The sequence below is a fragment of the Ptychodera flava genome, chromosome 19 (genome assembly GCF_041260155.1).
Source record: "Ptychodera flava strain L36383 chromosome 19, AS_Pfla_20210202, whole genome shotgun sequence".
Taxonomy (NCBI): Eukaryota; Metazoa; Hemichordata; class Enteropneusta; family Ptychoderidae; genus Ptychodera; species Ptychodera flava.
The window spans coordinates 16,723,866-16,749,640 of NC_091946.1; the positions used below are offsets into that span (position 1 = coordinate 16,723,866).

The 25,775-nt window shown below is 38.4% G+C and overlaps 1 protein-coding gene and 2 long non-coding RNA genes across 6 annotated transcripts; 1 reads left to right on the top strand and 2 right to left on the bottom strand.

The window, feature by feature from the left end:
* Window positions 1-227: 227 nt before the first annotated feature.
* Window positions 228-12,622, bottom strand: LOC139118708 (uncharacterized). Its single transcript, XR_011548790.1, has 6 exons — window positions 12,298-12,622; window positions 11,838-12,183; window positions 6,006-10,314; window positions 5,662-5,896; window positions 1,387-4,331; window positions 228-316 (listed from the first exon to the last, which is right to left on the bottom strand). It is a non-coding gene; the product is annotated as an uncharacterized lncRNA (long non-coding RNA).
* LOC139118704 (uncharacterized) lies at window positions 6,447-15,616 on the top strand. Of its 4 annotated transcripts, none has more exons than XM_070682126.1 (4): window positions 6,447-6,510; window positions 12,999-13,171; window positions 13,456-13,695; window positions 15,152-15,616. In XM_070682126.1, the coding sequence occupies exons 2-4, from the start codon at window positions 13,150-13,152 to the stop codon at window positions 15,199-15,201; spliced, it is 312 nt and encodes a 103-aa protein (XP_070538227.1). In that variant the 5' UTR covers window positions 6,447-6,510; window positions 12,999-13,149; the 3' UTR covers window positions 15,202-15,616. The 4 variants fall into 4 exon arrangements, 3 of the variants coding, with proteins under 3 accessions (XP_070538227.1, XP_070538226.1, XP_070538228.1); XM_070682125.1 differs by lacking the exon at window positions 6,447-6,510 and adding an exon at window positions 9,563-9,649; XM_070682127.1 differs by lacking the exon at window positions 6,447-6,510 and adding an exon at window positions 9,563-9,649 and having other exon boundaries at window positions 12,999-13,156.
* Window positions 15,617-22,509: 6,893 nt separating this feature from the next.
* LOC139118714 (uncharacterized) lies at window positions 22,510-25,505 on the bottom strand. The gene is made up of 3 exons (XR_011548797.1): window positions 25,370-25,505; window positions 24,932-25,256; window positions 22,510-23,854 (listed from the first exon to the last, which is right to left on the bottom strand). It is a non-coding gene; the product is annotated as an uncharacterized lncRNA (long non-coding RNA).
* Between the last annotated feature and the right edge of the window lie 270 nt (window positions 25,506-25,775).

Consider the following 25,775-nt stretch of genomic DNA (forward strand, 5'->3'; position numbering starts at 1 on the left):
AAGATTTACGTTAAGAGATCTCCATCTTATCCCAGAGAAAACGCAACTTTGACGCGACAGTCGGATAAAGACACTAACAGGTAAACTCGATGTTCTTATAAACACTTGAAAAAATTAATACAGCTACCAGAATGCAATTGAAAAGTAGTATTGGCTCACCACACAGATTTGGTAAAAAAACTCAATGCACAATCGTTCTACTGTAATAAAAACACGTACATTAGTGATCACTCTGACATAAAATACCTTTATTCTTTGATACACAGTAAGCCATAAACAGATGCAGACTCTGGTTTTTTCGAATGCTTGACAGTTACTACTGAGCAGTGTTTTCTCTGCACGTTCATTGAATGGGGCACTTTCTGCCCCATTCATCAAAATTAGGGGGCAAATTTGACATTTTAGGGGGCAGTCACTGTTGATGTTGATTTGCCTTCCTAGGAAGCGCTTCCTCGATATCATTACGATCGTCACCCAGTTCAGTTGCGTCGTCTATGTCGCATGCAGCACCCGTACTAACATCGACATCATGATGTTTGTCAGCTTGTGATGTGCTCGGCTGCTCTCCATCTTCTGTCGATTTGTCACACACAGGTTTTCCGATTCAGAACTTGACGTACTTGTCCCCTTGGACACGATTTGGTCCTAATTTTTGGGTTTAAATCCATGAAAATATGCTCAGCCCGAATGGATCACTTTTTCACGAAAAAATCCCCTAAACGTGGATCGATTTTATCTCCAAAACACTAAGCATGGGTCATAACAAAGTAAATGTCCCATGCTTCAGGAAAACCGTCACGTGCAACAGAATAAAAGTGAAATTCCCTAACTTTGTCAAGCACATCCCTATCAGTGGGCAATATTTTCGGAATATACATGGGTAGATGTTTTCGACTTAATATGGCCGGCACACCCCCGTATGAAAATATCAGGAGTAGGCCTACCCTTCTGGTGCCAATCAAACGATTGTGTTTTATTGTGATCGAGATTGATCGTCTAAATCTAGAATTTTCCATAGTTTCATCATCGATGATTGTTTTCTGCTTTCAAACTTTAAAAACGTGAACATCAAAAACTGCACTAATATCCATGGAGACTGAAGCGCAAATACGTCGTTGGCTGTTCTTTTCCATGCGTACACTCCATGTTATGCACGTCACCAAAGCTGAATGACAGGCTATATTTTGTCTTTTCCGAGGGAATATTCTGAATAGAAACAACAGCAAATTCACTGGTCGCTACACTATGCGCTTGGAACACCCTAAAATATGTGGATATCTTTGCTTGCTGTGTTTTGTGCGCAATTTCCGCGCAGTCAGTAACTTTTAAAGGGCAGAAAATGGCTCGAAATGCGCAATTTGCGCAATTGCGCAGTCGAGAGAAAACCCTGCTGAGGATAATTCAATAATGAAAATAATTATCACTTAATGTTATTACAGATTCCTGAAAGTTTATGTTACAAAATTTGTGTTTAGATTGTCTAGAAATACAAAATATACGTAGTTCTATATTTAAGAAATTCGATGGTCAAAGTTACGATGAAAAATACAATTTTATGTATGCTAAGTAATTTCTAAGTCTTGAATAAAGTCACTCATCTTTGGTGAAACAAACCTTTGTTCGTGGTAGGAGAAATGCACATCTAAAGCAGAACTGAACAACAGGAGCGAATAAACATGCTTTCAGTCTTCATATAATATTAATTTTTGGATCAGGTAACTTTCTAGCTCTCGAGATTTTTATGCTCTCAGCACAGTGATGCGCACGGCAGTAATGTATGTTAACACATGTCATTTGCATTTAACAGTGTATTTCAGTCCTACCATGAACAACTGGTTTTGCAGATGACCACATGATGCTGACAGATTGTTTTTCTTAAGTGCTATCTTTCTGATTTTCTTATGTTCTTCAGATGAAAAACAAAGACAAATGGAAGTCACAGATACTTTGCATACTCGCAAGTTACTCTTCCCGCTTAAGGCAAGTAATTAATTTTAAAAAACATAGTATGAAAAAATAACCTATTTGTAGACAAGTATTGCTTAGCTAGATACATTCTACTTGAAAAATCAATATTACAATGGGACAGATATACAGTCAATTTTATAGAAATTGTTTTTTAATCATTTCACTTCACTAGATTTTTTAAATACACATGAATATTTTAGCGGTTATTGGCTTTTGCCATAAGGCATTGCCATGGTGACTATAGTAAATAGTATGCTTTATTCGTTTTAAACGATTTTGAAACCACTTCTGATAATGCTATGATCGAACTTAGCCTGTTTACTTGGTAGTTGAATAATTAATCTCAGTCGTTGATTTCAAATTAATCGATAGCGCAATTTTTCAATGCTGTTTCTTTGGGTAGAAAAGGTTAGGATAACATAACTTGCGATTACACGAAATGCATGCTATCTCTAATATTTCGAACACAAACTGAATGATATGTCAAAATAAATCAAACTGACCACTTTGTAGGGCTTAATCAAAAGTTCAAAGATCTAGTTTGCTACAGTTGAAATAAAATTACATATCACCTAAGTTGAACCATGCATTATAGATGCACTAAATTGTAGGGTACAAGAACACAACGGGACTTTTACTGCTGTCATAGGTTATAAATACCATCATGATATCACCGTTGATTGTCACTAGTGTTTGTCATACAAATTGCTTGTGACGGGTGTAGTATTCAATAGGTTCTGAGACCAAGAATTAAGAATCGCAAAAACATCACTTCAGGTACGATAACGAAAAGATAACATTCAAAGATGAATCACTAATCTGACAAATTACAGTAACGAGTAACCGAGATGCAATACAGTTGATTATAGCATACCAGTATAAACATAAACAAAGCAAGCTGATTGGTCGGGACATGAATATAACCGTGTTAATATTCGCGATATAGTAAGGTTGACACACGTTCGACCTCTGGGCGAATGCAAAAATCCTGTTTGAACATTGCGTGGCAGAATTTCATTCTACTGTGATGTATAAAAGCAATAAATCACACCTAACGACGGTATACCAATCGGTATTGACGAGTTGACTTCATCTATGCACTCACTATTGCTCGTGCATAATGTCGTGAACTGGTCAAAATCTGGTATATACCGTTCCCAAGTGTGGTTAATTGCTTAAATATCACACTGTCCCTTGGTGTGGTTAATCAAAGTCAAACTCTTTTCTTCTCATCATCATATTTTGACGACGATGTGTTGGTAGGATGAAAAACAGCTGCATGTTTGACAAACTCAGCATTGAACTTAAATGAAATAGACTTGTGAAATAATTGAAAGTCATGAAAAGGCAAGTAACTTTTACTTTGAAAACTGTAAAAATCACCTATAAAGCCACAATGCCATTCCAGGTGATTATCGTATACCTGCTGTATATCAAATTGGCAAAAATAGGATCCTCAACACGATTAGAACTAATTTGGGATAATTGGATAATTGGATAATAACTAAGGTCGGTTTATCTGCAAATGTAAGCTCATCTGCTTTAAGCAATGCACTTGTTTCAACGAGTAGTTTGTATGTTGCAACATTTAGCTATAGAACACCCAACACTATTGAGAAATTTGAAAAATATAAAGATCGAATTCACCCAAATTAGTTTCCAAGCGGGTCAAATATTTGTATAAAATCTCACTTCAGAGGCTAATGTTTGAACTCTTGAAAAATCTGAATGAGCTATCGTACTTGCCAACACTCAAAGACTCAGGGCAGGTGTGGCAATGTGAAACACAGTGAAAAAAGGACGTCACGGGGAAAAGGAAATGCTGGAGAAACGTTGATGAGATAATCAGTGCCATCAACTGAGTTTATAGCTGTAGATTGTTGTTCTTTCTCGATGAGTAAGTGAACTTAATAAATCTTGTGATTACTTCACGGTGGTAACCGGTTTGACAGAACTCAAGCCCAGAGGTCATGCAGTCTTGCTTTAAATGGTAGTGGTTCCATTCTGTAGTAGGGAATTCTTGATTTACGGCGATGGTTGTTCGAGTATTTTACAACGGTAAGTCAATAAGTGAAAGAGGACAGCATAGTACCTTTCAAGTTCAAAGGAAAGTTCGTCCTTGATCGAGGAACACATGGTATTCGGATATGTGCAGTGCATTTAGAAGATGAAATAAATTAAGTTATTGTAACTGACTGATAAACTGTGATAACGGGTGATAAAAGACAAAGAATACGTACAGGAATAAACTATTTTGTTTTTATAATAATAACACTGAACGGCCCCCTGGATCTTTGAAGACCACTCTTGGCTTCAAACATTTAGTATGTTTAGCAACACTTCCATGTTCAACATATTCGTTTCTGCAGAAAAAATGAAAATGTTGAATATGAATTCGATATTTCATTTACATATGACAATCGAAATAGGTTAATAATTTTCCTTCTACACTTTCTTACGACATGTGTCGATGGAAAATTAAATCTTGTATAATTGATCAAACGAGTGAATGTTTGCGGTGCAATAGATGTTAAAATAAAGATCTAGTCGCGAAACAGTAAGCCCCACAAACACATAGAGCCAGAATGCCTTTAAGTTTATAACAGCATTGCTCGTCTTATCGAAAGCAGAAATATTTAAAAATAAGTTTTTAAAAGGAGATTTATTAAGCTAGAAAAAAGGTTACACAAACTTGTTTCAGTAGTAGTAGAAGTTCTGTCGATAAATATATCTCTGATTCGGGTTTCAGTCCTTCCGGCGTTCATCTGCTGGACGTGTTCGTCAGATTTTCACTTCGATGTAATGTAGTACATCAAAGTTATCATTAAAAAATCTCAAATCACAATCAGTCAGGTTTCGTTCACCTAATCTTTATGTGGTTATGCCGTCGTTGTTCATTGAGGATGCGGAGAGTAGGCCCAAGAAGCCAATCTTCTGAGGCGCCGCGAAAGATTTCTGCTCAGTACGTTTAGAATGGCGACAGCTGAGACAGTAGTACAGAGTGCCTCGCGAACAGTAACAGGGAACCATAATCGCTTGGTTTTCAGTTTAATTTTCAGCATATTTTATAACCAGAATAGGCCAACATAATTAATGAAATAAGAGGATGGGGAAAAAGAGATAGTGCATATCAACATCATGGTAGGCTAATTTAGACAATGTTCTAGAAGGTCAGGCTTTGAAGCTACCAAGTGCATGTGGTTTGATGGTGTTAATCTGACAACAGTAAATGGCGTTATTTTACCACACAATTAAGCTAGAGAAGGAACTTTTCAAAATAGAAAAAGATTTACTTATTTTGCGCAGTTGCTGAGTACAGGGCCTTGCCAAGGTGCTGAACAGACTTTAGTGCAGACATCAATCAGTTTGAACTTTCAATGCCAAGAAATTTCTGTCAAATAGGATGTGCGCAGATAAAAAATAAAACTCTTTCCCTGCCAATCAAGACAGTTGCTGTTGGATGCAATAATGAATTTTTGCATGTATAGTTTTGATTGAAGAGGGAGACATATATATTGTTGATCATGGTTCGTATTTTTGTACTGCTCTTAATAAGGCAAAATTAAAACAACGATGTTATACAAGATCTAAATACAGAACAATCACTCTGGTTACTTGTCATGGGACATAGGCCTAGCTAATCTCTCGAAATGACCATTGAAACCTCGTTAGAGCTTAGAACATGTCTCTTACCTTAATTTTTACATCGAAGGATCTTGTTAGGCTGCCGAGACGGTTCTCAATTTTGACGCTGTATAGACCCGGCTTAGTTATTCCGTACAATCTTACTCCATATCCTGTTATGCTTTGATATCCACTTGGCCCGTTGAATGTTGCATCAGGGGTTGGTAAACCTTTGAATCGAATCTCTATATCGTCGTCATAGTCGATTTGTACAAGTCACGGGTGGACATAAATACAGGGGCATCTGCGTATCGAACATTATCAATATCACATTATGCCGAATATAAATGCCCAAGGATCTACGGCAATTTAAAATACAGTAAAAATTTAAGACAGTGGATTATATAACTTACGTTCTGTTATTTCGGACATGTCTAATTTTGTCAAGCTGGAAAAGAAATTGGATATTCGTCGCGCTCCCAACTTTATAAAAAGTACAACATGCAGACCATTTATATAGCATTGCTCACCTTCATGATATTTTATTCGTCCGCCAGCATCACTCTCCGAAGACGCAAACATAAGGAGTCTATTTGCCTTTGCAAACAAATTAAACTACAAGTTGCACGTATCCAGGATTGCATGGGCATCCTTAGCCAAGAGTATTGAAGTATGCCAATTTCGCTACAATAGGTGGGTGCAATCTTGTCGTTGTCTTAGGGGAAAATACGTCATGATAATTTTGGCTAAATGACACAAATTTTCGAAACTATTTGCAAAAACGGTACTTCATTTGTTAGGAGGAGACACAAAAAGCCGAAAAATAATCTTTCACTTGTTTCTTTTTTCTGCGGAAGGATTTTAGGTGCATAGGACATGATGGACAAACGTTGTTTGGCTTGACTATTACGGCAGAAGGTGGGTTTTGCCAAATTGATTTCTCTCCTGAGATTCTAGCTCGGCTTATACTTGACTTGTTTGTCTCAACGCACCCTTTCATACCTCTCAAAATATTTGGTGTCAACCTCAGACTGCTAGCTAAAAGTAGAATTGGCCACGCCTCCTATCACCCACCTATGGTGGCATTCCACAACGCATCGATGAAATTTTGTTTTTCTCCAAAATTGCTGCGTTAGCGGGTAATTTCCAAAATATGTCACTTTTTCGTTTCGGGATGATCCAGTGAAAAAAGCCCGAATCTATGACGAATTGAGATTCATGAGTCACCGTTGTATAGGTGTCGTCTCGTTTCGTAAAGGGTTTTTAACCCGACGTGGAAATTTCCCTAGTCGGTAATCTGAAACAATAGCGTCGGCTAGTATCGAATGCATCGATACATCGTTAACCGTTCAGTCCCTGCCGGAGCTGGTGTTAACAGTTGGGTGCAGACATCACACTGATTTCAAGACAAGAGGGTAACCGTTCCCGATTACCGTCTACCACGCAATCACACTGACAATACGACACCCACATTCAAAAAAGACAACATGGCGGGTCGTGGAAACGCAACGGGCAAAGCGACAACGACAACAACCAGGGACAGATTATGTGAGGTAGCTGCTGATGTTGGCACAGGATTGAGACGCATTGAAGTTCGTGCAAGGAAGCCGGTAAACAACCCAGAAGTCGAGAAAGAGCTTCGTGAAGGTACGTCTGACATAAAAGCCATGTCAATCTGGCTTTTCGCAGTCATGGTATACAGCCACATACATACCTCCCATTTCATAATCTAACCTTAGCTAATTTTATTCGATCTAGCTCATACACAATGTTAGTTGTTATTAAACACGATGAAATTGTCTTTCTTTATCGTTGTCTTTTAAGTAGGACTGTGTAACTTTCTCCACTCAAATTGTCATGACCATTTGTGTGTAAACTGACGCCTTTTTTGAAACAAAAAGCGTGCGGTCGTCACGGTCTCCTTTGTCATCGAGGCTAGCACGCCTAATACTCGACTCTAGTCGAACTACAGTTAATCGCCTACCCATGAATTTGGAATATCTAGCAGCACTAATGTCGTTTGATAAAGCCAAAAAAATTGTCATAAAGTTGACAGATTCAACTGCACAACAATTTACTCAGAATCGCTACGGTTTCACCCTCACTTCAGTCACGTCTTCCGATGACACACAACAGTTTGGCAGTTTCTGTTTATAGGGACACCTCAGCACCAGCCTATCTGGGTGTCGAGTCAGCAGAAAACATGACCCTACTCGTCTCTTCATAAATTATGACGCTTACTACAATTTCTGGCTATCTACGATTCAAGTTAAGCTTAATCGTTGTATGTAAGAATAACTCTCATTAAGATTATTTCGACATAATATTAATATCTTGTCTGTGAAGTTACAACAACCCGTATTGTGAGTTAACCGTACAGAAATTGACGATGAACTCCAAACTTGCTCATTCCTCCTTAATCCGAAATTAACAAAGCGTCCAAGTTTACCCTGTTTCCTTCTCTCTCTTATGTTCACAGCTGAAGAACGAGCGAATATAAAAGAACAGGCTGAGTGAAAGTTAACGAGCGGTCACAGGTTTCATGGACCTCAGAAAGACTCGTGCTACTGACAGAATGTCAACGGGAAATTTGACACTGGTTTATTCAATGCTCACAGACCGTTCCTAATAAGGCGCACCACCCGATCGGCGAGACAATGCAGCATCGGACTTTTCAGAGGAACTTTGCAGTTTGTCGCTTTCTATATACCCACAGATAACATGTAAATTCCGATTTTAAGAGACGAAACCTTGAGGTTGTCATTTTTGTAGTAAGCATAAGCTGCATTTATTGGATAACATATCCTTGAGATCAATATTTCGTATTTTCATAATAAAAAGGAGAAAAGAGTACTGAAAACATCATGTCTGTCCGATAACTTACTCCTCATGAATATTTATCTTGCTCATTATATATTCAGTACGTGTCCTTGGATGACTTCTGAACTCTGCTCTGTACATACAAGGCTGTTATCGAGCTGTCTTCTAACTGTGAAGAATCGGTCCCTTCAAAATAACTCTGTATGATGAGTCTGATGCTTAATATGGGGAGATGTTCCTCTCACAGACCAGAAAGCGAAACAAAGTTTCATTTGCCCTCATGAGCTCATAGCAGACCAGGACGAAGCCAGTATAAACAGGCAGTGTCACCCCCGATTCAGAAACGAAGTTGTCACTGCTTCAAAGACGCATTGTGTACTCCCTACAGTACATAAGATTAACTCATCGATAAATTGGAATGGCAGATTTATTAAAGTGTGATTCATGTACAAATTTTTGACCGGGCTTTCCAGGTAGAAATTGTTGTGAGTCCCCGAGTGAGTCATTGCCAGGACTGTCCCTACGATCTATTCAGGTCATACGAGATGACCTCATGATACTACACACAAAGACCGAACAAACACACAACATGGCGGACAAGAGTTCCAGTGATTCACGAGAAGTGTTCAAAACCCCCAAATTTCACTTGCAGCTTGGTGAAATGCATTCGCCGAGGTACAAGGGTGGTGGGGAGGGTCCCTTCGCATGCATTCTGGTCGGTGACGACGACAGGATGGGCAGGCAAAGTATCGAGCCACTAAAGATGGTATGCAGTTCAATTGATTCTCAGGCGATAGCTCCGTTCATGAATGTTGTCAAGATAAAGCCTTTACGGCATCAGCAGTTTTCACCGGCAGCTCACCACGTTGTAAATTGTATCATTTTCCCTGCCTTGTATGTCAAAAGAAACCCTGTCTTTGCAGACCCCCATGATTATGACAATTTCGTGTTGCGTAGAATTTACGCCTATCGCCTTCATGTTTGCCACCCTCCAGCCAGCCGGGGACAATCGTCTATTTTTGTTATGTAATTCATCTTCGAAGAGCTTACCATGAGCAGTACCCAGGTGTTCTTCGCATGTATCCCCGGTTGCGTTAATTCTGCCAAAGGATTTCACGGTCAAAATTGGAAAACATTACTGCAGCATGAAGAGCATAGCAGTCTGATTTTGAATATACTGCACTGTGTTAAACTGAACATATTGCATGCCATTAACAATTCCAGAAACGGAAATCAGGTAATGAAATACCTTAAAGGGATGTAGTCGTCGGAACTGCGCTCAAAGGTCGTATGGGACCCATACGACCCATAGCAACAATGTATCCAAGGCACAATGGTGATTGATGACAGTTAAAACATGTCTGTCATAATCTATCATCGTATAATTTAAATGTTGCAGCTATGATGATGAGGTGCATCTTGATATCGTGCACGAAATACATTGTTTGTAAAAAAGAAACTTGCACAGGCGCAGTTCCGACGATTATATCCCTTTAAAATGATCAACAACAACGTACTTGGTTTAAACATTTTAATGCTTCGAATTTACAACATTTTACTACTACTACTTGCAAGTTTCATTAAAAAATAAGATTTTCAGAAAACATTTCATTCAGAAGCAGTTTTTTACAAGTACTGATAGATACTGAGGTACAATACAGCGCATAAATACACAAGAATTTAGAGTAGCTAAAGTCCTGTAATTTTTCACAAATTCTTCTATACTGTCATATGCTTGATTCTTGATTGAAGCCGGGTGTATGTTTCTTGAAAATGTGGGCCTATCTTTTGAGTCCTTTCCAAAGCCATCACAAATTAATTCTTGCTCTTTGCATGCCAGTGTTATGTTGACGGCAAATTCATCTGTTTGTAGCTCAAGTTACAGGTTTGTTACCATGTATACTGTATGAGAGCAACAGAAATATATTTACCGGAAGTTAGAAGCGGAATAGTACGAGCAAGGGTCCGAAACAAAAAAAAAGATTCACTTTTGAGATGTTTAACTGTAAGGCCAAAAACAAAAATAATAAATTGTGCTGTTTTGATAGTATGGTTTTCAAAAATAGGGTAGGTAGGTAGGCAGGGATTTGTTTTTTCCAAACTATTTTTATTTTTAAATATGCATTTTTCAGGGGTCAAACACTGGTCACAACATTTCCAGAAGAAAGTATCATATATATAAAAGGCATAAAAGTATAAAAGACATCCTCGTTCAAGCAAATATCAAATGTGACAGGTAACGAACGCGTGATTTTACGGGTATTCTTTTTTCCTTCCATGTCTATGTAGCTCTAAAAAGTCTAGGGTCGGCAGGTAAAAACTAGGGTTGGTCGGGTTATCGGAACAGCACAATTAATTTTGGCATAACAATAATTTCGTCTTCAAAATTCCATTTGTCTTAATTTATAGTTTAGTGTCAACTATCCTAGCATATATACAGTACGTTGAGCTGTTGTGCATTACCAAATTAAAGAAATGTCTCCATGGATGATTGTCTCCCAGGGATTTGATCGTGGTAATACTTGCAAGAAATACTTCTGAGATATGTGTACATATACTTAATTATAAGAGAGCACTGGATGAATGCAATTCGAGGTTAAAATTATGTAAGGAGACTAACTGAGTTTCTGTGAAGTGTTTCACAGTACTAGTTTGCGATGGTATTTTCAGATACGGGGTTTTCCAAAGTTCTTTACGCGAATGCTGGGCTATTTATTTGCAAAGTTACGGTACAGAAGGTCCAGGCCCCTCCTCAAGTTACAAATTTATGCGTCATCAAGAGGTATTCTTGATTCCCTGCCAAGATGTGCGGATAGTCCCCTATCAACCACTTTTGTTGTTCTGAAACCATATTGTTAGGAAGAAAAGTGTCTTTTTTACAAATTAACTGAAAACTGGCTATCCCCATGTACCAGATAATCAGTTATTTCGTCACAGTTCCGGTATACATTTCTTTCACACTCAGCCTGAAATGACTATGACCTTCTGTGCAGCTCTTTGGCCGCATTACATGACTTTCTTTTTGTCACTACCACCAAATCTATTAGTCCCAGATCCTTTCCCCCGAGTCCTTCCCATGCTTAACCAAAAGGTTTTCATACATTATACCTGCTTCTTGTTTTTTCTGGTTCTTATGATAAAGGGAATGGTGGAAAGTATTGGCCGAAGCATGGGCAAACATGTTGAACTTTCATTTTCATCGTGTGTTTGTGTGTGTGTGTGTGTGTGTGTGTGTGTGTGTGTGTGTGTGTGTTGTGATGTGTTGTTTTGACAATGAGGTGTGAACTCTTGATCTTCATCAACAACTTAGCTTATCTATCGAGTATATTTCCAGTGGTTACCTCAAAATGACTATTTCGCCAACGTCATGGATTTCATGTGGCACGTGAATAACTTTTCATTTACTAAGAACTAAAGTTTCTTACTTCAAATCCCTTCATTGACCTTATACCTCCTGTTCTTTAACCGTGACTTTACACTTAGATGAGATTGGTAACTTGGGATTGAACTTGTTTGTGATCTCTACTGTAAATGTACCATTATCTGTTATTTTGCAGTCATCAATAGTCAGTCTCACTTCTGATCTTCCAATGGCGGCCCGTTGATTTATCGATTCAAGGTTCTGACTAAGTTGCGGTTCCTCATAGTCTCCTCTCCAAAACCATTGGGGTCGAAATTCTCGATCGCCACCAACGCTTGCCTCTAATACAATAGTATTGCCCGACTGCACAGTCTGTTTGCGTGGAAGATGAGTAGTGAAGTATGGTGCACCTTAAAACGACAGAGAGAGAATTCATGAGTTAACGATAATTTGCAGATATTAAATAATTTGGAGAAAACCATGATTCTATCACACTTCAGTAAAACTACAACTGTCATACAAACTGGGAGTTCTGGTCTCGCTCATTTTGTGATACTTTTCAGATACAGTTTCTTGTACCAGAATTTTCAAAAAAGCAAAAGTTACTTACTTCGGTCATGGTCTGCCCTTATTAAAGGCAAGAAAGGCCGCATAACTCGGTAATCATAATACGCATCACAGGTAACGTCTTCTATAGTCAATTATATAAAATTGTAGGGATGGTCCGTGACAGGGTGTAGTATTTCAGCGAGCTATGTCCACGCAAGACCAAAATATATTTTACCTGAAAGGGTTTTTGGTTCCCGTGGTAAGTATCTAGTGACTGTAACTGCATAATTAATGCCAAATTTATAAGTAATTATAAACTCGTGTAGTAACATATGATATATATACTTATCATAGTCTGTGACATACCTCGCATCCAGTGGTACAATCCAAAGCCGAATCGTCATGGAGACCTTGTGTTTTGGATATGTTCGCTGACGTAGTTCCCGAATAGTAACTTTGAAGTTAACTTTAAGGTATCGAAAACTATTTTTTCCTGATTGAATGTTGTGAGTACATGTGTGAACGCGTGCATTTGTGTCCGAAAGTGTATATAATATTGCTATCAGCAAAATCAACAGGCAATGCTATCAGATTTTTGCCGTAAGAGCACACTGTCCAAAATGGGTTGTGATCCGGTCCATTATTCTTCATGTATATCATATGTTTACGTCCACAGGCATGTATTCCACAAGGAGTGAGTATATTGACCAGAACGGCGTCTTTTGATATGGCCAAAATAACTTTTGGATGATACAATTGTCGGTGAGACCTCTCGGTGTAGAGGTAGAATCGACGTCAATACCAGACGGATTTCATTGGTCGAGAAGATGATTGGCAAGTACTTTCACGGTAATTTTTCCATGCCATGTCTGTAGAAATCCGTAGAACAGTCTTCTCGATTGTTCTGAACGACACGTCACACACCAAAGGGGCTTTTCACGCGATTTCGTAAGAATAGCACACTCGGGTCAGGACAAATGTAGAGCCAGGGCGTGACGAATATAATTTTCCAAATCACGCCGGAAATTCCCATCCTTAGCAGGTATGAGCGAAATGAGAGCTAAAGATAGACATTTCGCTTTGATCGTTGATGTGAGCACACTTTTAAATAATCAGTGCTTTTTTTATTTCAGCTCTCAATCTCAGTCAGCCGTGTGCGGTTCCCGCCATTGTGAAAACAACAACAAGAGGAACGACAAACATGGCCGATAAAACCTCAACAGACCCAGCTGACTCAGCAAGGCCCAAAGCAAACGAGAACGTGGAGCGACTGAAGCAGACTGCGGCCGAAGTAGGGACAGGAGTTAGACGGGTGGAGGTCCGGCAGAGGAAAGTCATTCTGAATCCAGAAGTTGAGGCTGATATCAAGAAAGGTAAGCTTTGATTGTCACACGAATGAACTTAAATTATTGAAGCTTTGCAAGCCATTTTGACAGTCTTTCATGGTCCCAATGTCTTGCTTATATCGAATTTGTACCGATTTGTTGGTCACTGTGGTCAAGCATCAACCTTGCAGTACACGATGGATAATTTTAATCGTGGAGGGTACGTTGTTGAATAAAAAACCTCTACCTTGTCAACGGGACTATTCTTAATCGGTCAGATATTAAAAAGCACATTTTCCCCTGAAAATTAACGTTGTAAGCACGTTTGTTTCTTTGTTGATCGTGCATTCCTCTAAAAAGACTAGGGCCATTCTTTGCTTTAATGCGCTTTGAAAAGCTTAGCTCGTCAACACAGTTATCGATATTCCGTTTTATGATTGCTTGCAATACTGTCAGCAACCTTTATTTGCCTTTAGCGACACAATCATAATAATGCAACCTAAATTCAACGATTGTCCTTAGTAGTAAACATGTCCTTAATAGAAATGTATTTTTAAAAGAGAAAGTGTCATTGTTACTACAATGTACGTCATACTTCAGTTAGACAGTTGCCATCATATCAGATTGTGTACAGTGGTTTGGGTTGAACCGTTTGCAATACAGGAACTAGATCATAAAATCTAAATTGAGTTCCCAACACTCTCAGGTGTAACTATCGTCTGGCTGTCGTCATGTTGTCTCTTTTCAACCCAAACACCTTTTTCTGGCTTGAATGAATGCAATAATAGCAGCACTTGAGGAATCGCCTCTTCATTGCAATATTTTTTATGAACTGGAAGTTATTTCACTGCGTGCACATTTTGAATATCTTGGAGTCATTTTACTACATGATTGATCGCTGGACTCTCTGAAGTCATTTTATTCAAGCTGTTTCAATATCAAATTTTCAATCGGCACTTTGCTATGATGTCCGGAGAATTTGCAGTCACAACAGTGACAGTTCGATTGTTCTGAGGTCCTTGAACCACCATCGTATTGTTCTTCTGTTTTAACTTAGCAAAGACACCGTGACGTTTATGTCGTCAGTGACCACAGAACCAATAGCAAATAATGCATGATAATGTGATCGTGAAAATGTATTTATCCAGTACTAGCAAACTTTACAACGGGACTACTAGTTTCACATCAATGCTGACCTTTTGGCCATTAGTAGAAAATACTTCTTGGTATGTGATACAAAGAAGTCTTTACTACTGCCATCGAAATAGAATAGTAGATGATCTCATTCCTGTATTATACACACACTACTGTAAAATGAATTATTGGTATCTGAACATGTACAAGATGGGGTGTAAAAAAGTAGTAAGGACGTTAATCGTATGAAACACTATAATAGAACAACATACAACAAGAAAACTAAGCTTTTATATGGTTTGTTATTATTTCTAGAGTCAAGAATTAGATACCACACTTTTTAATGCATTCTCTTCGTTCTGCTTTTCAGCCGAAGAGGAATTCCATAAAAGAGATGACCCAAAACCAGTTAGCAAATGAAAAGACTCTTTGTTAACAAACGCAACTGACGAATGTGATGTGTAAGCGAGTTTCGACCAAGGCCGAGAATGTGGGACAGCTGGCCAGAACAACAGATGCGGCATGTCCGTCACAACGACGCACTTCGGATAGAACTCTTTATTCTCCAATATATGACAAACTCGTTTAAATTTCCGTGCATTGGCTTGGAAACCAAATTTAGTGTACATGTAGCGTCAAGAGGTATCCCACTAAAAACGAAAGACATAGGATGAGGCTAAGCCTTCCACCGTTGGGGTGCTATTACTGTGCATTTATATTTTTCTCTATGGATATCATAGAGATATAAATGCCATTCTTTTGAAACTGAAATAATTTTATTGTGTAAGATTTTGATGATGTACAATAAACATGTCCAAAGGATTATTTTAACATGAAAATACTGGTGTTAGTGTATTTCATTGTATTGCTGTATGTACACGATACTTGTTATTACTTTCCATGCAATTGTTTCTAAATAGAAATAAGATACATATGTTAGGTAAGCTGTGGCACATTTGTCAGAGTCATGGCTGTTCGGCACGACCACTTTTTCCCAAACAAAGTCTGAACTTGAATGAACTTCAAGATGTATGTTTTTAGCGATTTAAGCTTCAAAGGCATTTTTCGTGATGCAAAAGAACACTACGTCACAACTCCAATGCCGGGTGGACGTAATTTGTGCATGAATTTTGCAAACTTTTGACAACCTTGTCCCCATTTCGTAGGACAGTCAGCATAAAGCGAAGGGTCAACAAACACAGTGTCTCCCGAAAGGCGAAAAAGTAGACCCATCTGTTTGAGTCTCCCGCTCCTTTTCCCTAATAAAAAATCCTCAATTTGTAGTTTCTGTGCATAATTACTTCAACGACAAGAAAATTAGTTGCAAAACAGTGGTAGTATACAAGTCCATAAAGTCCAGTCGTAGTTGTAATACGGTTAAGTAATCATACTAATGATTAATTTTGTTGGTTAGACGTGTTTCTGCTTGTCTTCAAAGCCACAGTTGATACAAAGAACTTTTATATGGTCGATGACCACTTGAACACGAATCAAGGATGTGAGTCTACATGATTTTGCCATTCTACACTAAATCGCTCCTGGATCGCCATAGTCCATACGTAAACAGATGAATATGCTTTTCTACCACTCAACATTGTTGGACCAGTGTAAACTACTATGCTTGTGTGATATTGTGCGTATGGAGGACTAACAGATTTGGCGGCAGGACCGCTAGGCTGTGCTTCAATACTAGTCTAAGTCAGGGGCGAGGGACTTTCATGAAGATAGGAAGCCAAGGAGCACTTCTACCTCCATGAGACCAGCAAACGTTATAGGTGCATGTTGATTCATTCTTATTGCGAATTTACTCGGATACGTAAATCTCAATTTTTAATTGACTTCAGATAAAAAAATTCTTCACTGAAGTCATCCTAAAGTATTTACGTACTGACATAAATTGTGCAATAATGAAGCACTATGTGTCCTCCGAGTCAGATTGGGAGTGTCTCAAAGTGAAAAGGTTTACTATTAACGCTCATTTCTCATTAAATTGACTAAAAGAATGTCTGGATTGTTCATAAATTTTGATATTGCATTATTTCATGAATAAGTGGTATCTAGGAAACCCAAGCACTTATATTCCTCAGTGGCAAGCTTCTCAGCGAAGGTGGCCGGATTCGGTGCGGCCGTTGAGGGCGCAATTTTTGTTGGCGAGATAACTTGCAACAACCATCGACAGACTGTTGGATTTTTGAATTCGATTGTTCTGGTCGCTAAATCCACACTGACTGACATTATTCGTAAAATTAATCTCAAGACATTACGACATTTCTTAATTTTTATTGGAAATTTCACGTCGTTCGAGTTTTATTGTGTCACTGACCCAATTATGAGGTACATGTCAAACATGTATTTCAATGCGATACACGTACGAAGTAATGTTGCATCACATAATGTAATCAAACATATTGTCGAAAGATTTTGTCATGAGCCACAGAAAATTTGGTAGAATTATTCCAAAGTACCATTATACAATATATTCATATATAATTATTCCACAGTACCGATAGTTTTATAAGGCAACTATGGTCCCTTTAATGTTGCCCACGCCAAGAAGCCAAGAAAATGTCGTCAGTGGAAGGCAAAGTCATAGATAAATTCGTTGTGTACAACCATATGAAAACTACGGATTGACGGTAAATGGGCGCCCGCATGCGACTAACCATCAAAATAAAACATGACTGTAATCATATGAAAATATGCTTTGATACAGGAGCCAGTAAGGTGCGAGCTGTTATTATTCGATTAATTTACCCATACTGCAATCAAGGTTGACATGGTGCATCATGTAAATATAAAAAATAGAAGGGAGCTTTCGCTTACACCAACATTTTTCTCGCATTTTACATATGTGGTAAGTTAGTCTATCACGCAAAACAGACATATTTGTAAAAACACATTATTAAACAATCATGTGTGTTTTTAAAAATCGTTCTTTTGTTGTGTTCGGATGTTTTGTTATCAGATATTTTGAGATTTTATATCAAAGAGACTAGAGCCGTTGACATTTTTGTGCGTGTACATGTGTTGCCGTTGTACAGGCGACATGATGTGAGGTAAACTGAGTACAGAGATCATTGGATCATTTTTCGTTTACGTAATTATTTTCATCTGCATTTTGCATGGATTTATTTAAATGATGTCAAGCAAGGTGCTGAATAGACAATGCTTATATGGAGTGTGTATCTTTCCGACGTTGCCTTCTTGAGTTGCTGTGGCAAAAGGTAAACAGACTACAGCATGATATAACACATGGCGAGCAAGTCGCAAGTGTACAATAGATCACGATAAGCAAGCAAAATGCTAGGAAAGGTAAAACATGATGACTGTACCAGTGTCATCAATTCAGGCTTAAGCTGCAAAAGTTTGTTTTGTAGTTAGAAAGTAACGTAACATCCCTTACTGTAACTGACTGATAAACGGTGGTGTGCTAAATATAGCTATCATTACTTTCACTGACAATAAAAAAATGATTGACTCGGTGGTGATAAACGATAAACAATATGTGGAAGTATTACCATATAAAAAATAACGAGAATGAAGAAAACTTCATGTTTGAAACATATCTAGATATACTTTTGAATATACCTAGCAATACATTTCACGGGTAAGCGTCCAAGAACATACATAGTAATGTTGCACACAACTCACTAGTCTTTCTCAATTTGAGGAATGAAACGACAGCTGATTTAGGTGATGCTTGTACATTGTACCTTTAAAAATCACCACATGGTTTGATGGCTATCATGTTTAGGACTGTCATTGAAAAATTAAAAGCTCAGGCTTGAATTTACGACCGAACTAACATTTTCAGACGAAACATGTAATTTATTCAACTAATTTCCTTAGCACAGGGCTTTGACTGTGTGCAACAGACTTGATATCTTTATGTAAATCACAATCATTGCCAACGGATGTAATATCAAATCTCACGACAAGTACAGTTGTGATTTGGCAGGAAGACATATACTATAGAAATAACTGACGACGCGCTGACCATTAACGTTTATTTATGGGCAAGGGCGAGAGGAAAGCCAAAAATTAACGGGCGAGGCTTGCCGAGCCCGTTAATTTGGCTTTCCTCGAGCCCGCGCCCATAAATAAACGTTGATGGTCAGTGCGGAGTATGTTATTTCCATTATATTATCAACGAACCGGAGAAAACAGTCAAAATTTGCGAAAATTTTCGGAGCGAACGACAACTGGGCCCAGAACTGAGCAATATGCGACGCACTGTCACGCGCGCTGTAAAATATTGGCAAATCTGCAAATATTTTCAGAAAAAGTATCTCAACCTGGCCCACAAGCGCTCCATTTTATTTTGTGATTGATTATGATTTACGTTTGAGCTGTAAAAACTCGATACTTTGAGTTGTTAATCTTATTATTCATAGTCACGGGCATATAAACAGACCATTACTGTGTATTCGTGGTCAGTCACGTGGTTCAGCTCGATCAATCAAAATGCGACAGGCAGGGCATGGTAATATAATATTTTTTTGCAATTCGTCTTCATACACTTCTCTTACTGTAACAAAACTGAAACATTTATACCTCATAAAATAAATGGCTGTTAAAGATAGTGCAATCGCCCAGTTTCCTGTGATGGGGAAGAATATGTCTCTCAAAATGACTTTTATGATCACAACCCGCTAAAAAGCGACCGCATGCTTTGCTGGAAAGCGGTTCTTGCATGAAAGCGTACCTTAAATGACTGTGTATCGCTGCCATACTTGTTCATGATTTCAATGTTGTATCATGACCAGTCAGAGTTATTCCAGACAAAGTAGATCTATATTCACTGTTAAGGTTGGCTATCCATTTCGTCCTTTCCATATTACTGCAGGTCTGCTTTGCCTCTAAAGCGAGCATATGTTAAACATACTCGATTTATTAAGCGTTTTGTATTTGAGAATCACTTAATACCTCAGTTTCATAATAGTGTTTTTAATTTTGAAAACTTTAATTTTCAAAATTAAGTTATATCATCTATCAATGCACAAAGATTTCCGGTTTTTTAATTTTGAAAACAAGAAGTTACAGTCCTTTAGTTCTGGACATATATAGAAATAAGGCATGTCCTTAATCAAGTTGAAATAAAAGTCAATCACAATATGTTGAAATTGCCCTAGGACTTTCTAAAATAAATATATAGAGTATATCTCACCTTTCTGGGATCTTGATCGTCTGCTAGCGTCATTCTCGAACTCTGAAGTCACCAAGTTAAGTAGTAACCGTTGTATTTGTAAACCAAGTGAACGCATGAGTGTATTGGCATCTTTAGCTAAACCAACAGTAGCGAAGTAGGCCTAGCCAATTTTGCAACGTACACTGAGAGGATAGATGCTTCGCAATACTTTTGGCAACACTTTCCAATGGCGGTACCTCTCTTTGATGAAGAGCAAATTCGGTAAACGAACGTGAACGCTTTCTCATTAGCGGAAGATCATATAGAAATGAGGAACATAAATGATGAGGGGTGGGGTTGACTGTTATGACGGAAGGGTTTGCAAACCGATTTTGTCTTCTGATCCTGCTACCTCGGCCACGTTCATTTTCCTTCGTTTCCTTGAAATCCATCTCACGATTACAGAATTAGGTTCCAACTCTATTTTCCTGTCGACGATTTCTCATGTCATGCCTTTCGTCTTAGGCCTGCGTTAATTATTTGCTTTCTGCAAAACTCCAAGTTGGCACGAAATATCTCAAATTTGCCATTCCTACGCTTTGGATAAATTTAAGGTAATATGCGCCTCGAAAATGAAAGACTTAAACTTTTGCTCGAACTTTTCTCTAGGAATCTTTCAACCATTCTCTTTCAAAATCTGAGAATAAAAATCAGGGGTCACCGTGCAAATTTTGGTACTGGAGAAACAAAATACCAAATATTTATTTACCGATATTTGAAATTCAAAATGGCTGCCATCCTGTGTTAACTCTATGGAGAAAAATAAAATTTTCGATTTTTGAAACACTAAGACGGCAAAAACTTTTCTTACACCAAGAGCTTTAAAATGAACCCCACAAGTACTAGATTAGAGAACCATTGTAAAATGTTGAGTCCAAATATCTGTCCCAAAGACGGGGTCTACCTTAAAGAGAGAAGCCGAACTCGATAACAAATTTTGATTTATGGGTAACCATTGTGGTGTCTTCTAGTTTCGGAAAGGGCATGTACGCTGAGATGATTTATTTCCAATCTTGACATATGTGGAACAATAGTTTCGGCACTACTTTCCCTCACTGATATTTCACCAGGCCGGTTTGCCAGCTTTTCATAACAAATCGTAAACCACCCAGTCTTTGCCAGAGTTGGTGTTAGAACTCGGCCGCTGCATATCACACTATTTTCACAGCGAGAAGTGTTACCCGTTATCTGCGACCACATACCAGCCGACAGACACTCGACAAAAGGTAAAATTATGGTGGGACATGGAAACGACGCAGCGAGCAAAGCGAAAACAATCACAACCAAAGACCGGCTGTGCAAGATAGCTGCCGAAGTTGGCACAGGAACTAGACGGATTGAGGTTCGTGCAAGAAAGTCTATACACAACCCAGGAGTCGAGAAAGAGCTTCATGAAGGTACGTGAGTCGAACAGAAAGTCTTGCCACCTCGACTTGAGACACAGATATCTTACGCGGTATCTGAAAATTATCCATACATCGCGCGTTTGACGATCTGACTCTGTTTTTTAATTCTATCTTACCTCTGACACTTACCAGTATATTTTAAATAATGTGATAGATTATCCTTTCTCCGATTATTGTCACATGACCTGCGGAACTATCTCCACGTCTACATATATTGTCGTATTCGTTTGTGAGAGTAAGCTAGCGCGCGCCGGCTTTTTATAATAATCAGTTATGTAGCTTTCATTTGTCTTTCTACCGTCGAACAAGGAAAGCATATAGCCTGACTCAGTCGAGTCGAACAGAACAAGTTTTCAATAGGATGACTACTGGCAAGCCATGCTGTTGATTTCTTGTGAAAAATGCAAAATAAATGGTCAAGTGACAGTTTCAACTACACAAATGTTACAGTGTACCCGATTCGTGCCGGTTTCGCTCGAACTGTAGCCTTCCCGATGACCCCACAGTTTTGCAAACATTTTTCTATTGACGAGATCTCAGCACCATCAAAAACGGATACCGAATCAGCAGAAAACACGTGCACCTATTCCTTGCATAACCATAGACAGATTTTCAAGCCAAAATAATTCTAGTTGAGTTTAAAGACTTAATTTTGAGTTCGAATAAAATAATCATTGAGGTTATCTTTACCGAAATTTATTTGACATACTAAATCTCCTCCCCATTATATGTATAGAACACCGTTCTGAACGAAATACACAATGAACTAACGATGAACCTGAAACATACGAAGTTCTCCATACTCAGAAATTAACAGTGTTTTCAAGTTGTTCTATATCTCCCATTGTTTCTTTTTTCTCTGTAATTATGTTTACAGCTGAAGAACGAGCTAGAAAAAGAGAACAAACTGAATGAGGTTTACAACAAGCCTAACTCTCTTGATCCTATCAGACGAATGTCTGGAACGACTTGGAAAGACTCGCACTACTACTGACAGAATGTCAACGGAAGATTCTATACACTGAGGTTTTCATCGCTCTTAGAATGACGGTACCTGAGTGGCGAGACAATGCACCTAGGACATTTCAGAGGAACATATCAATGTTTGTCATCAACGCATGTAAATTCCGATTTAAGAGACTCACAGCTTTCATTGATGTCACTTATGGAAAGAGAATTTGCAAGCTGCATTTATTTGATAATATGTCCTGAAGATTAAATATGTCATATTTGGACAATAAAATGGAGAAATGAGTACTAAAAATGTCATTTATGTTCAATAACTTGCTCCCTCATAAATATTAATATTGCTCATTTAATATTCCAGAGTATGACTTTTGAACTCTGCCCTGTATAATAACAAGTTGTTTGTCCAACTGTCTTGTCTAAAATACGAAGGTTTTGCCAGATTGGTGCCCTCAGAACAATTAAATATGACGAGTGTGATACTTTAAGGTGTAAATGGGTCTCCTACATCTAAAGAAACCGCAACAAAGCATATTAACTAGCCTCCCTCTGGCAGCATGAGTTGAGAACCGAAGTTGTCACAAGGAATTTCATCATCTATCAACCCTAATAATTTGTACATTTATTGAAGTGTAATTCATGCAGCAATTTTATGCCCACGCGTTTGAGTAAGAAACAGTAGTGACAGTCATTGCTAGGACAGTCTTGAAAATCAATTTAGGTCATCTAAGATGACCTCGTTATAATGTACACAAATACCGAACAAACACACAACATTGCGGATAACAGTCCCTTGGATTCACAAGAAGTATCTATCCAAAACCAAACAATATCAGTCAATGAGGTGAAATGCGTTTTCTGGGCCACCAGACTTTTGGTAGGGTTTTCGAATGGAGACAACAAAAGTTGAGATTCGGTGTACTTAACGCTCTGACGAAAGCATTGCCCATAATTGTTGTCAAGGTGAGCTTTTACAACATCAGCAGCTTTTATGAACACAGATCACCTTGCAGTACATAATTTATGTTCATATTCTTCGCTGTAAACGCGTTTAAACTTTTATATGAAAGGACTATCAGACTGGCATTGTTGAATTACAATTCATTCCAATCGTCATATTTGTGAACTTGCATGAAATTATTATCAGTACCACTGTGGTTGATACATTTTTATGCTTCATATTGCATGCTCTATTACAACTTATGGTAAATTTTTATTTGCAAAAATCAGGCTTAGAGGCAGTCTACTTATCACAAATAATTGTGCGAATAGGTGAGATACAGTGCTAATTTTAAAATACAAAACATATTTCACTGCAGTGAAGATCTTATAATTCACGAATTCATCATCAACGAAGTCATATATGAGGAAGTGTGCGGCTTTTTGAAAGTATCTGTTGACATGTGTGTCAGCGCTGCGTTGGTGATCAATTCCTCGGCTGTATTTGGACAAGACTCTGTTAGACTCCTGGCATCGTGTATCCACACTGATAGATTTTAAATGCTGTAGCCAGCTGAAATATGTTGACAGGAAAGAAAACGGGAATGAATACTAACAAATGTCTAAAAATGCCTTTCAGATTTCCTACTGTAACAAAATTAATTTCTCATTTCAACGACAATTTGGCTTGAATTCAGGGTCAACCATTCTACCACACACATACATTGAATGAATATTCTGTACCATATCCGATTAAGTTTTTCCTTGCACGATTTTCGCTGTTCTTTGATTTAGATCGTGAAAATACTTTTTCGAATCCTTTTTTTTTTCAAAAATGTGAACTCGAATGTGAGAAGGCATCGCTTAATTTGTTATGAAGGTTAAAATTATGTAGGGAAACTCATTTTGCTTCAGAATTTATGAAGTGTTGCAACACTTTGGTGTTTTCAGATAAGGGGCTTTCGACAGATATTGTATGAATTACGAGCGGTTTTGCCATGCAAATTTGCATTGCAAAACGTAAAGGAGACAAGATTAAAGTTACCCTGGAAGATATATGGGCAAAGGTTTGAAACTTTCATCATTTTAATTACATTGCGACCTACGCTATTCGTTGTTGTGACAAATGGCTATTTGATCGTGCAACCTCATGACAGTTAGCGCCTCGAAATTGAAAGACTTGTCAACTTTTAGTAAACTTTTCCTTTAGTATCATTCCCTTTCAACTTCAAGAATAAAATCAGGGTTTATTGTGCAATATTCGGTACTGGAGAAACAAATTAACCAATTTTTATCGGCACTTGGAAATCAAAATGACTGCCATCGCTGCGTTAACTCTAGAGGTGGGGTAGGGGGAGGGCGTAATTAGATTTTCAATCTTCACACAATACGCCAGTAAAAATTTTAGTTACTCCATTCCTCCATAAATTCAAAGTGAATTCTGTAAAGGTATAGACCAAAGAATAATTGTCGACTACTGTGAGAGTACGAATATCTCTCCCCGGGAAGCAACTACCGGAAAAACGATCGACTAAGTTTTCAAGTTATTTTATTCACCTCCTAATGCGCAACCCACCGTTTTAATGAAAGTGAACATCATAAACATTGTTCGGCACGTGAATAATTTGAGTTTGCCCTGAAATCAACTTACCTTCAAGCCTTTTGCCGACTCTAGTTCAGTACAGTGACTTTACTGGCAGACGAGACTGATCTGCGGGGATTGAAGGCGTTCGTCACTTTTACTGAAAATGTACCATTATCTGTTACTTTGCAGTCATGGAGGGTCAGTCTCACCGTGCCGATAGGTCGTTCAATGGTCGCCCGTTCGTACAGCGGTGTGAGATGAATCGGGCGGTCTCTCCAATACCATTCGGGACGCAATTCCTGAGAGCCACCAACTCTTGCCTCTAATACAATGGTACTGCCCGACTCCTCGGTCTTTTCGGCGGGGAGACGAGTAATGAAGTATGGTGCACCTAAGCGACATCAAAGAGAACACATGAATACACGACCATTTGCAGATAGGAGATGTTTTCGAGAGAACACTCATTATATCACATGTCAGTACAAACAAAACTGTCACACAAACCGGTAGTTTTGGTGTTCACTTGCCAGCTCATTTTGTTGAAACCCTTTTCAGACAGTGCTTCTTGTGCGGAAATAATGTCAAAAGTAACAAACGTCACTGACATCAGACAAGTTCTATCTTTTTAAAGGCAAGAAGTGCCTCGTAACTCGGCAATGATAATACGCATCACAGGTAACGCCCTCATTAGTTTTAGTCAATCAAAGAAAATTTGCAGGGAGGGTCCGCAGCCGACTGTGTCCCTGCAGAAACCAAACTATTGTTTCAAAAATGATTTTTGGCCCTCACTCAGTAAGCATTCCGCGACATTTTGAAGTATAAGTAATAATAAACTCGTATTGCAACATTGTAACCACACTTACCATAGCATGTGATGTACCCGGAATCAAATTGTCTAATCGTACACCGC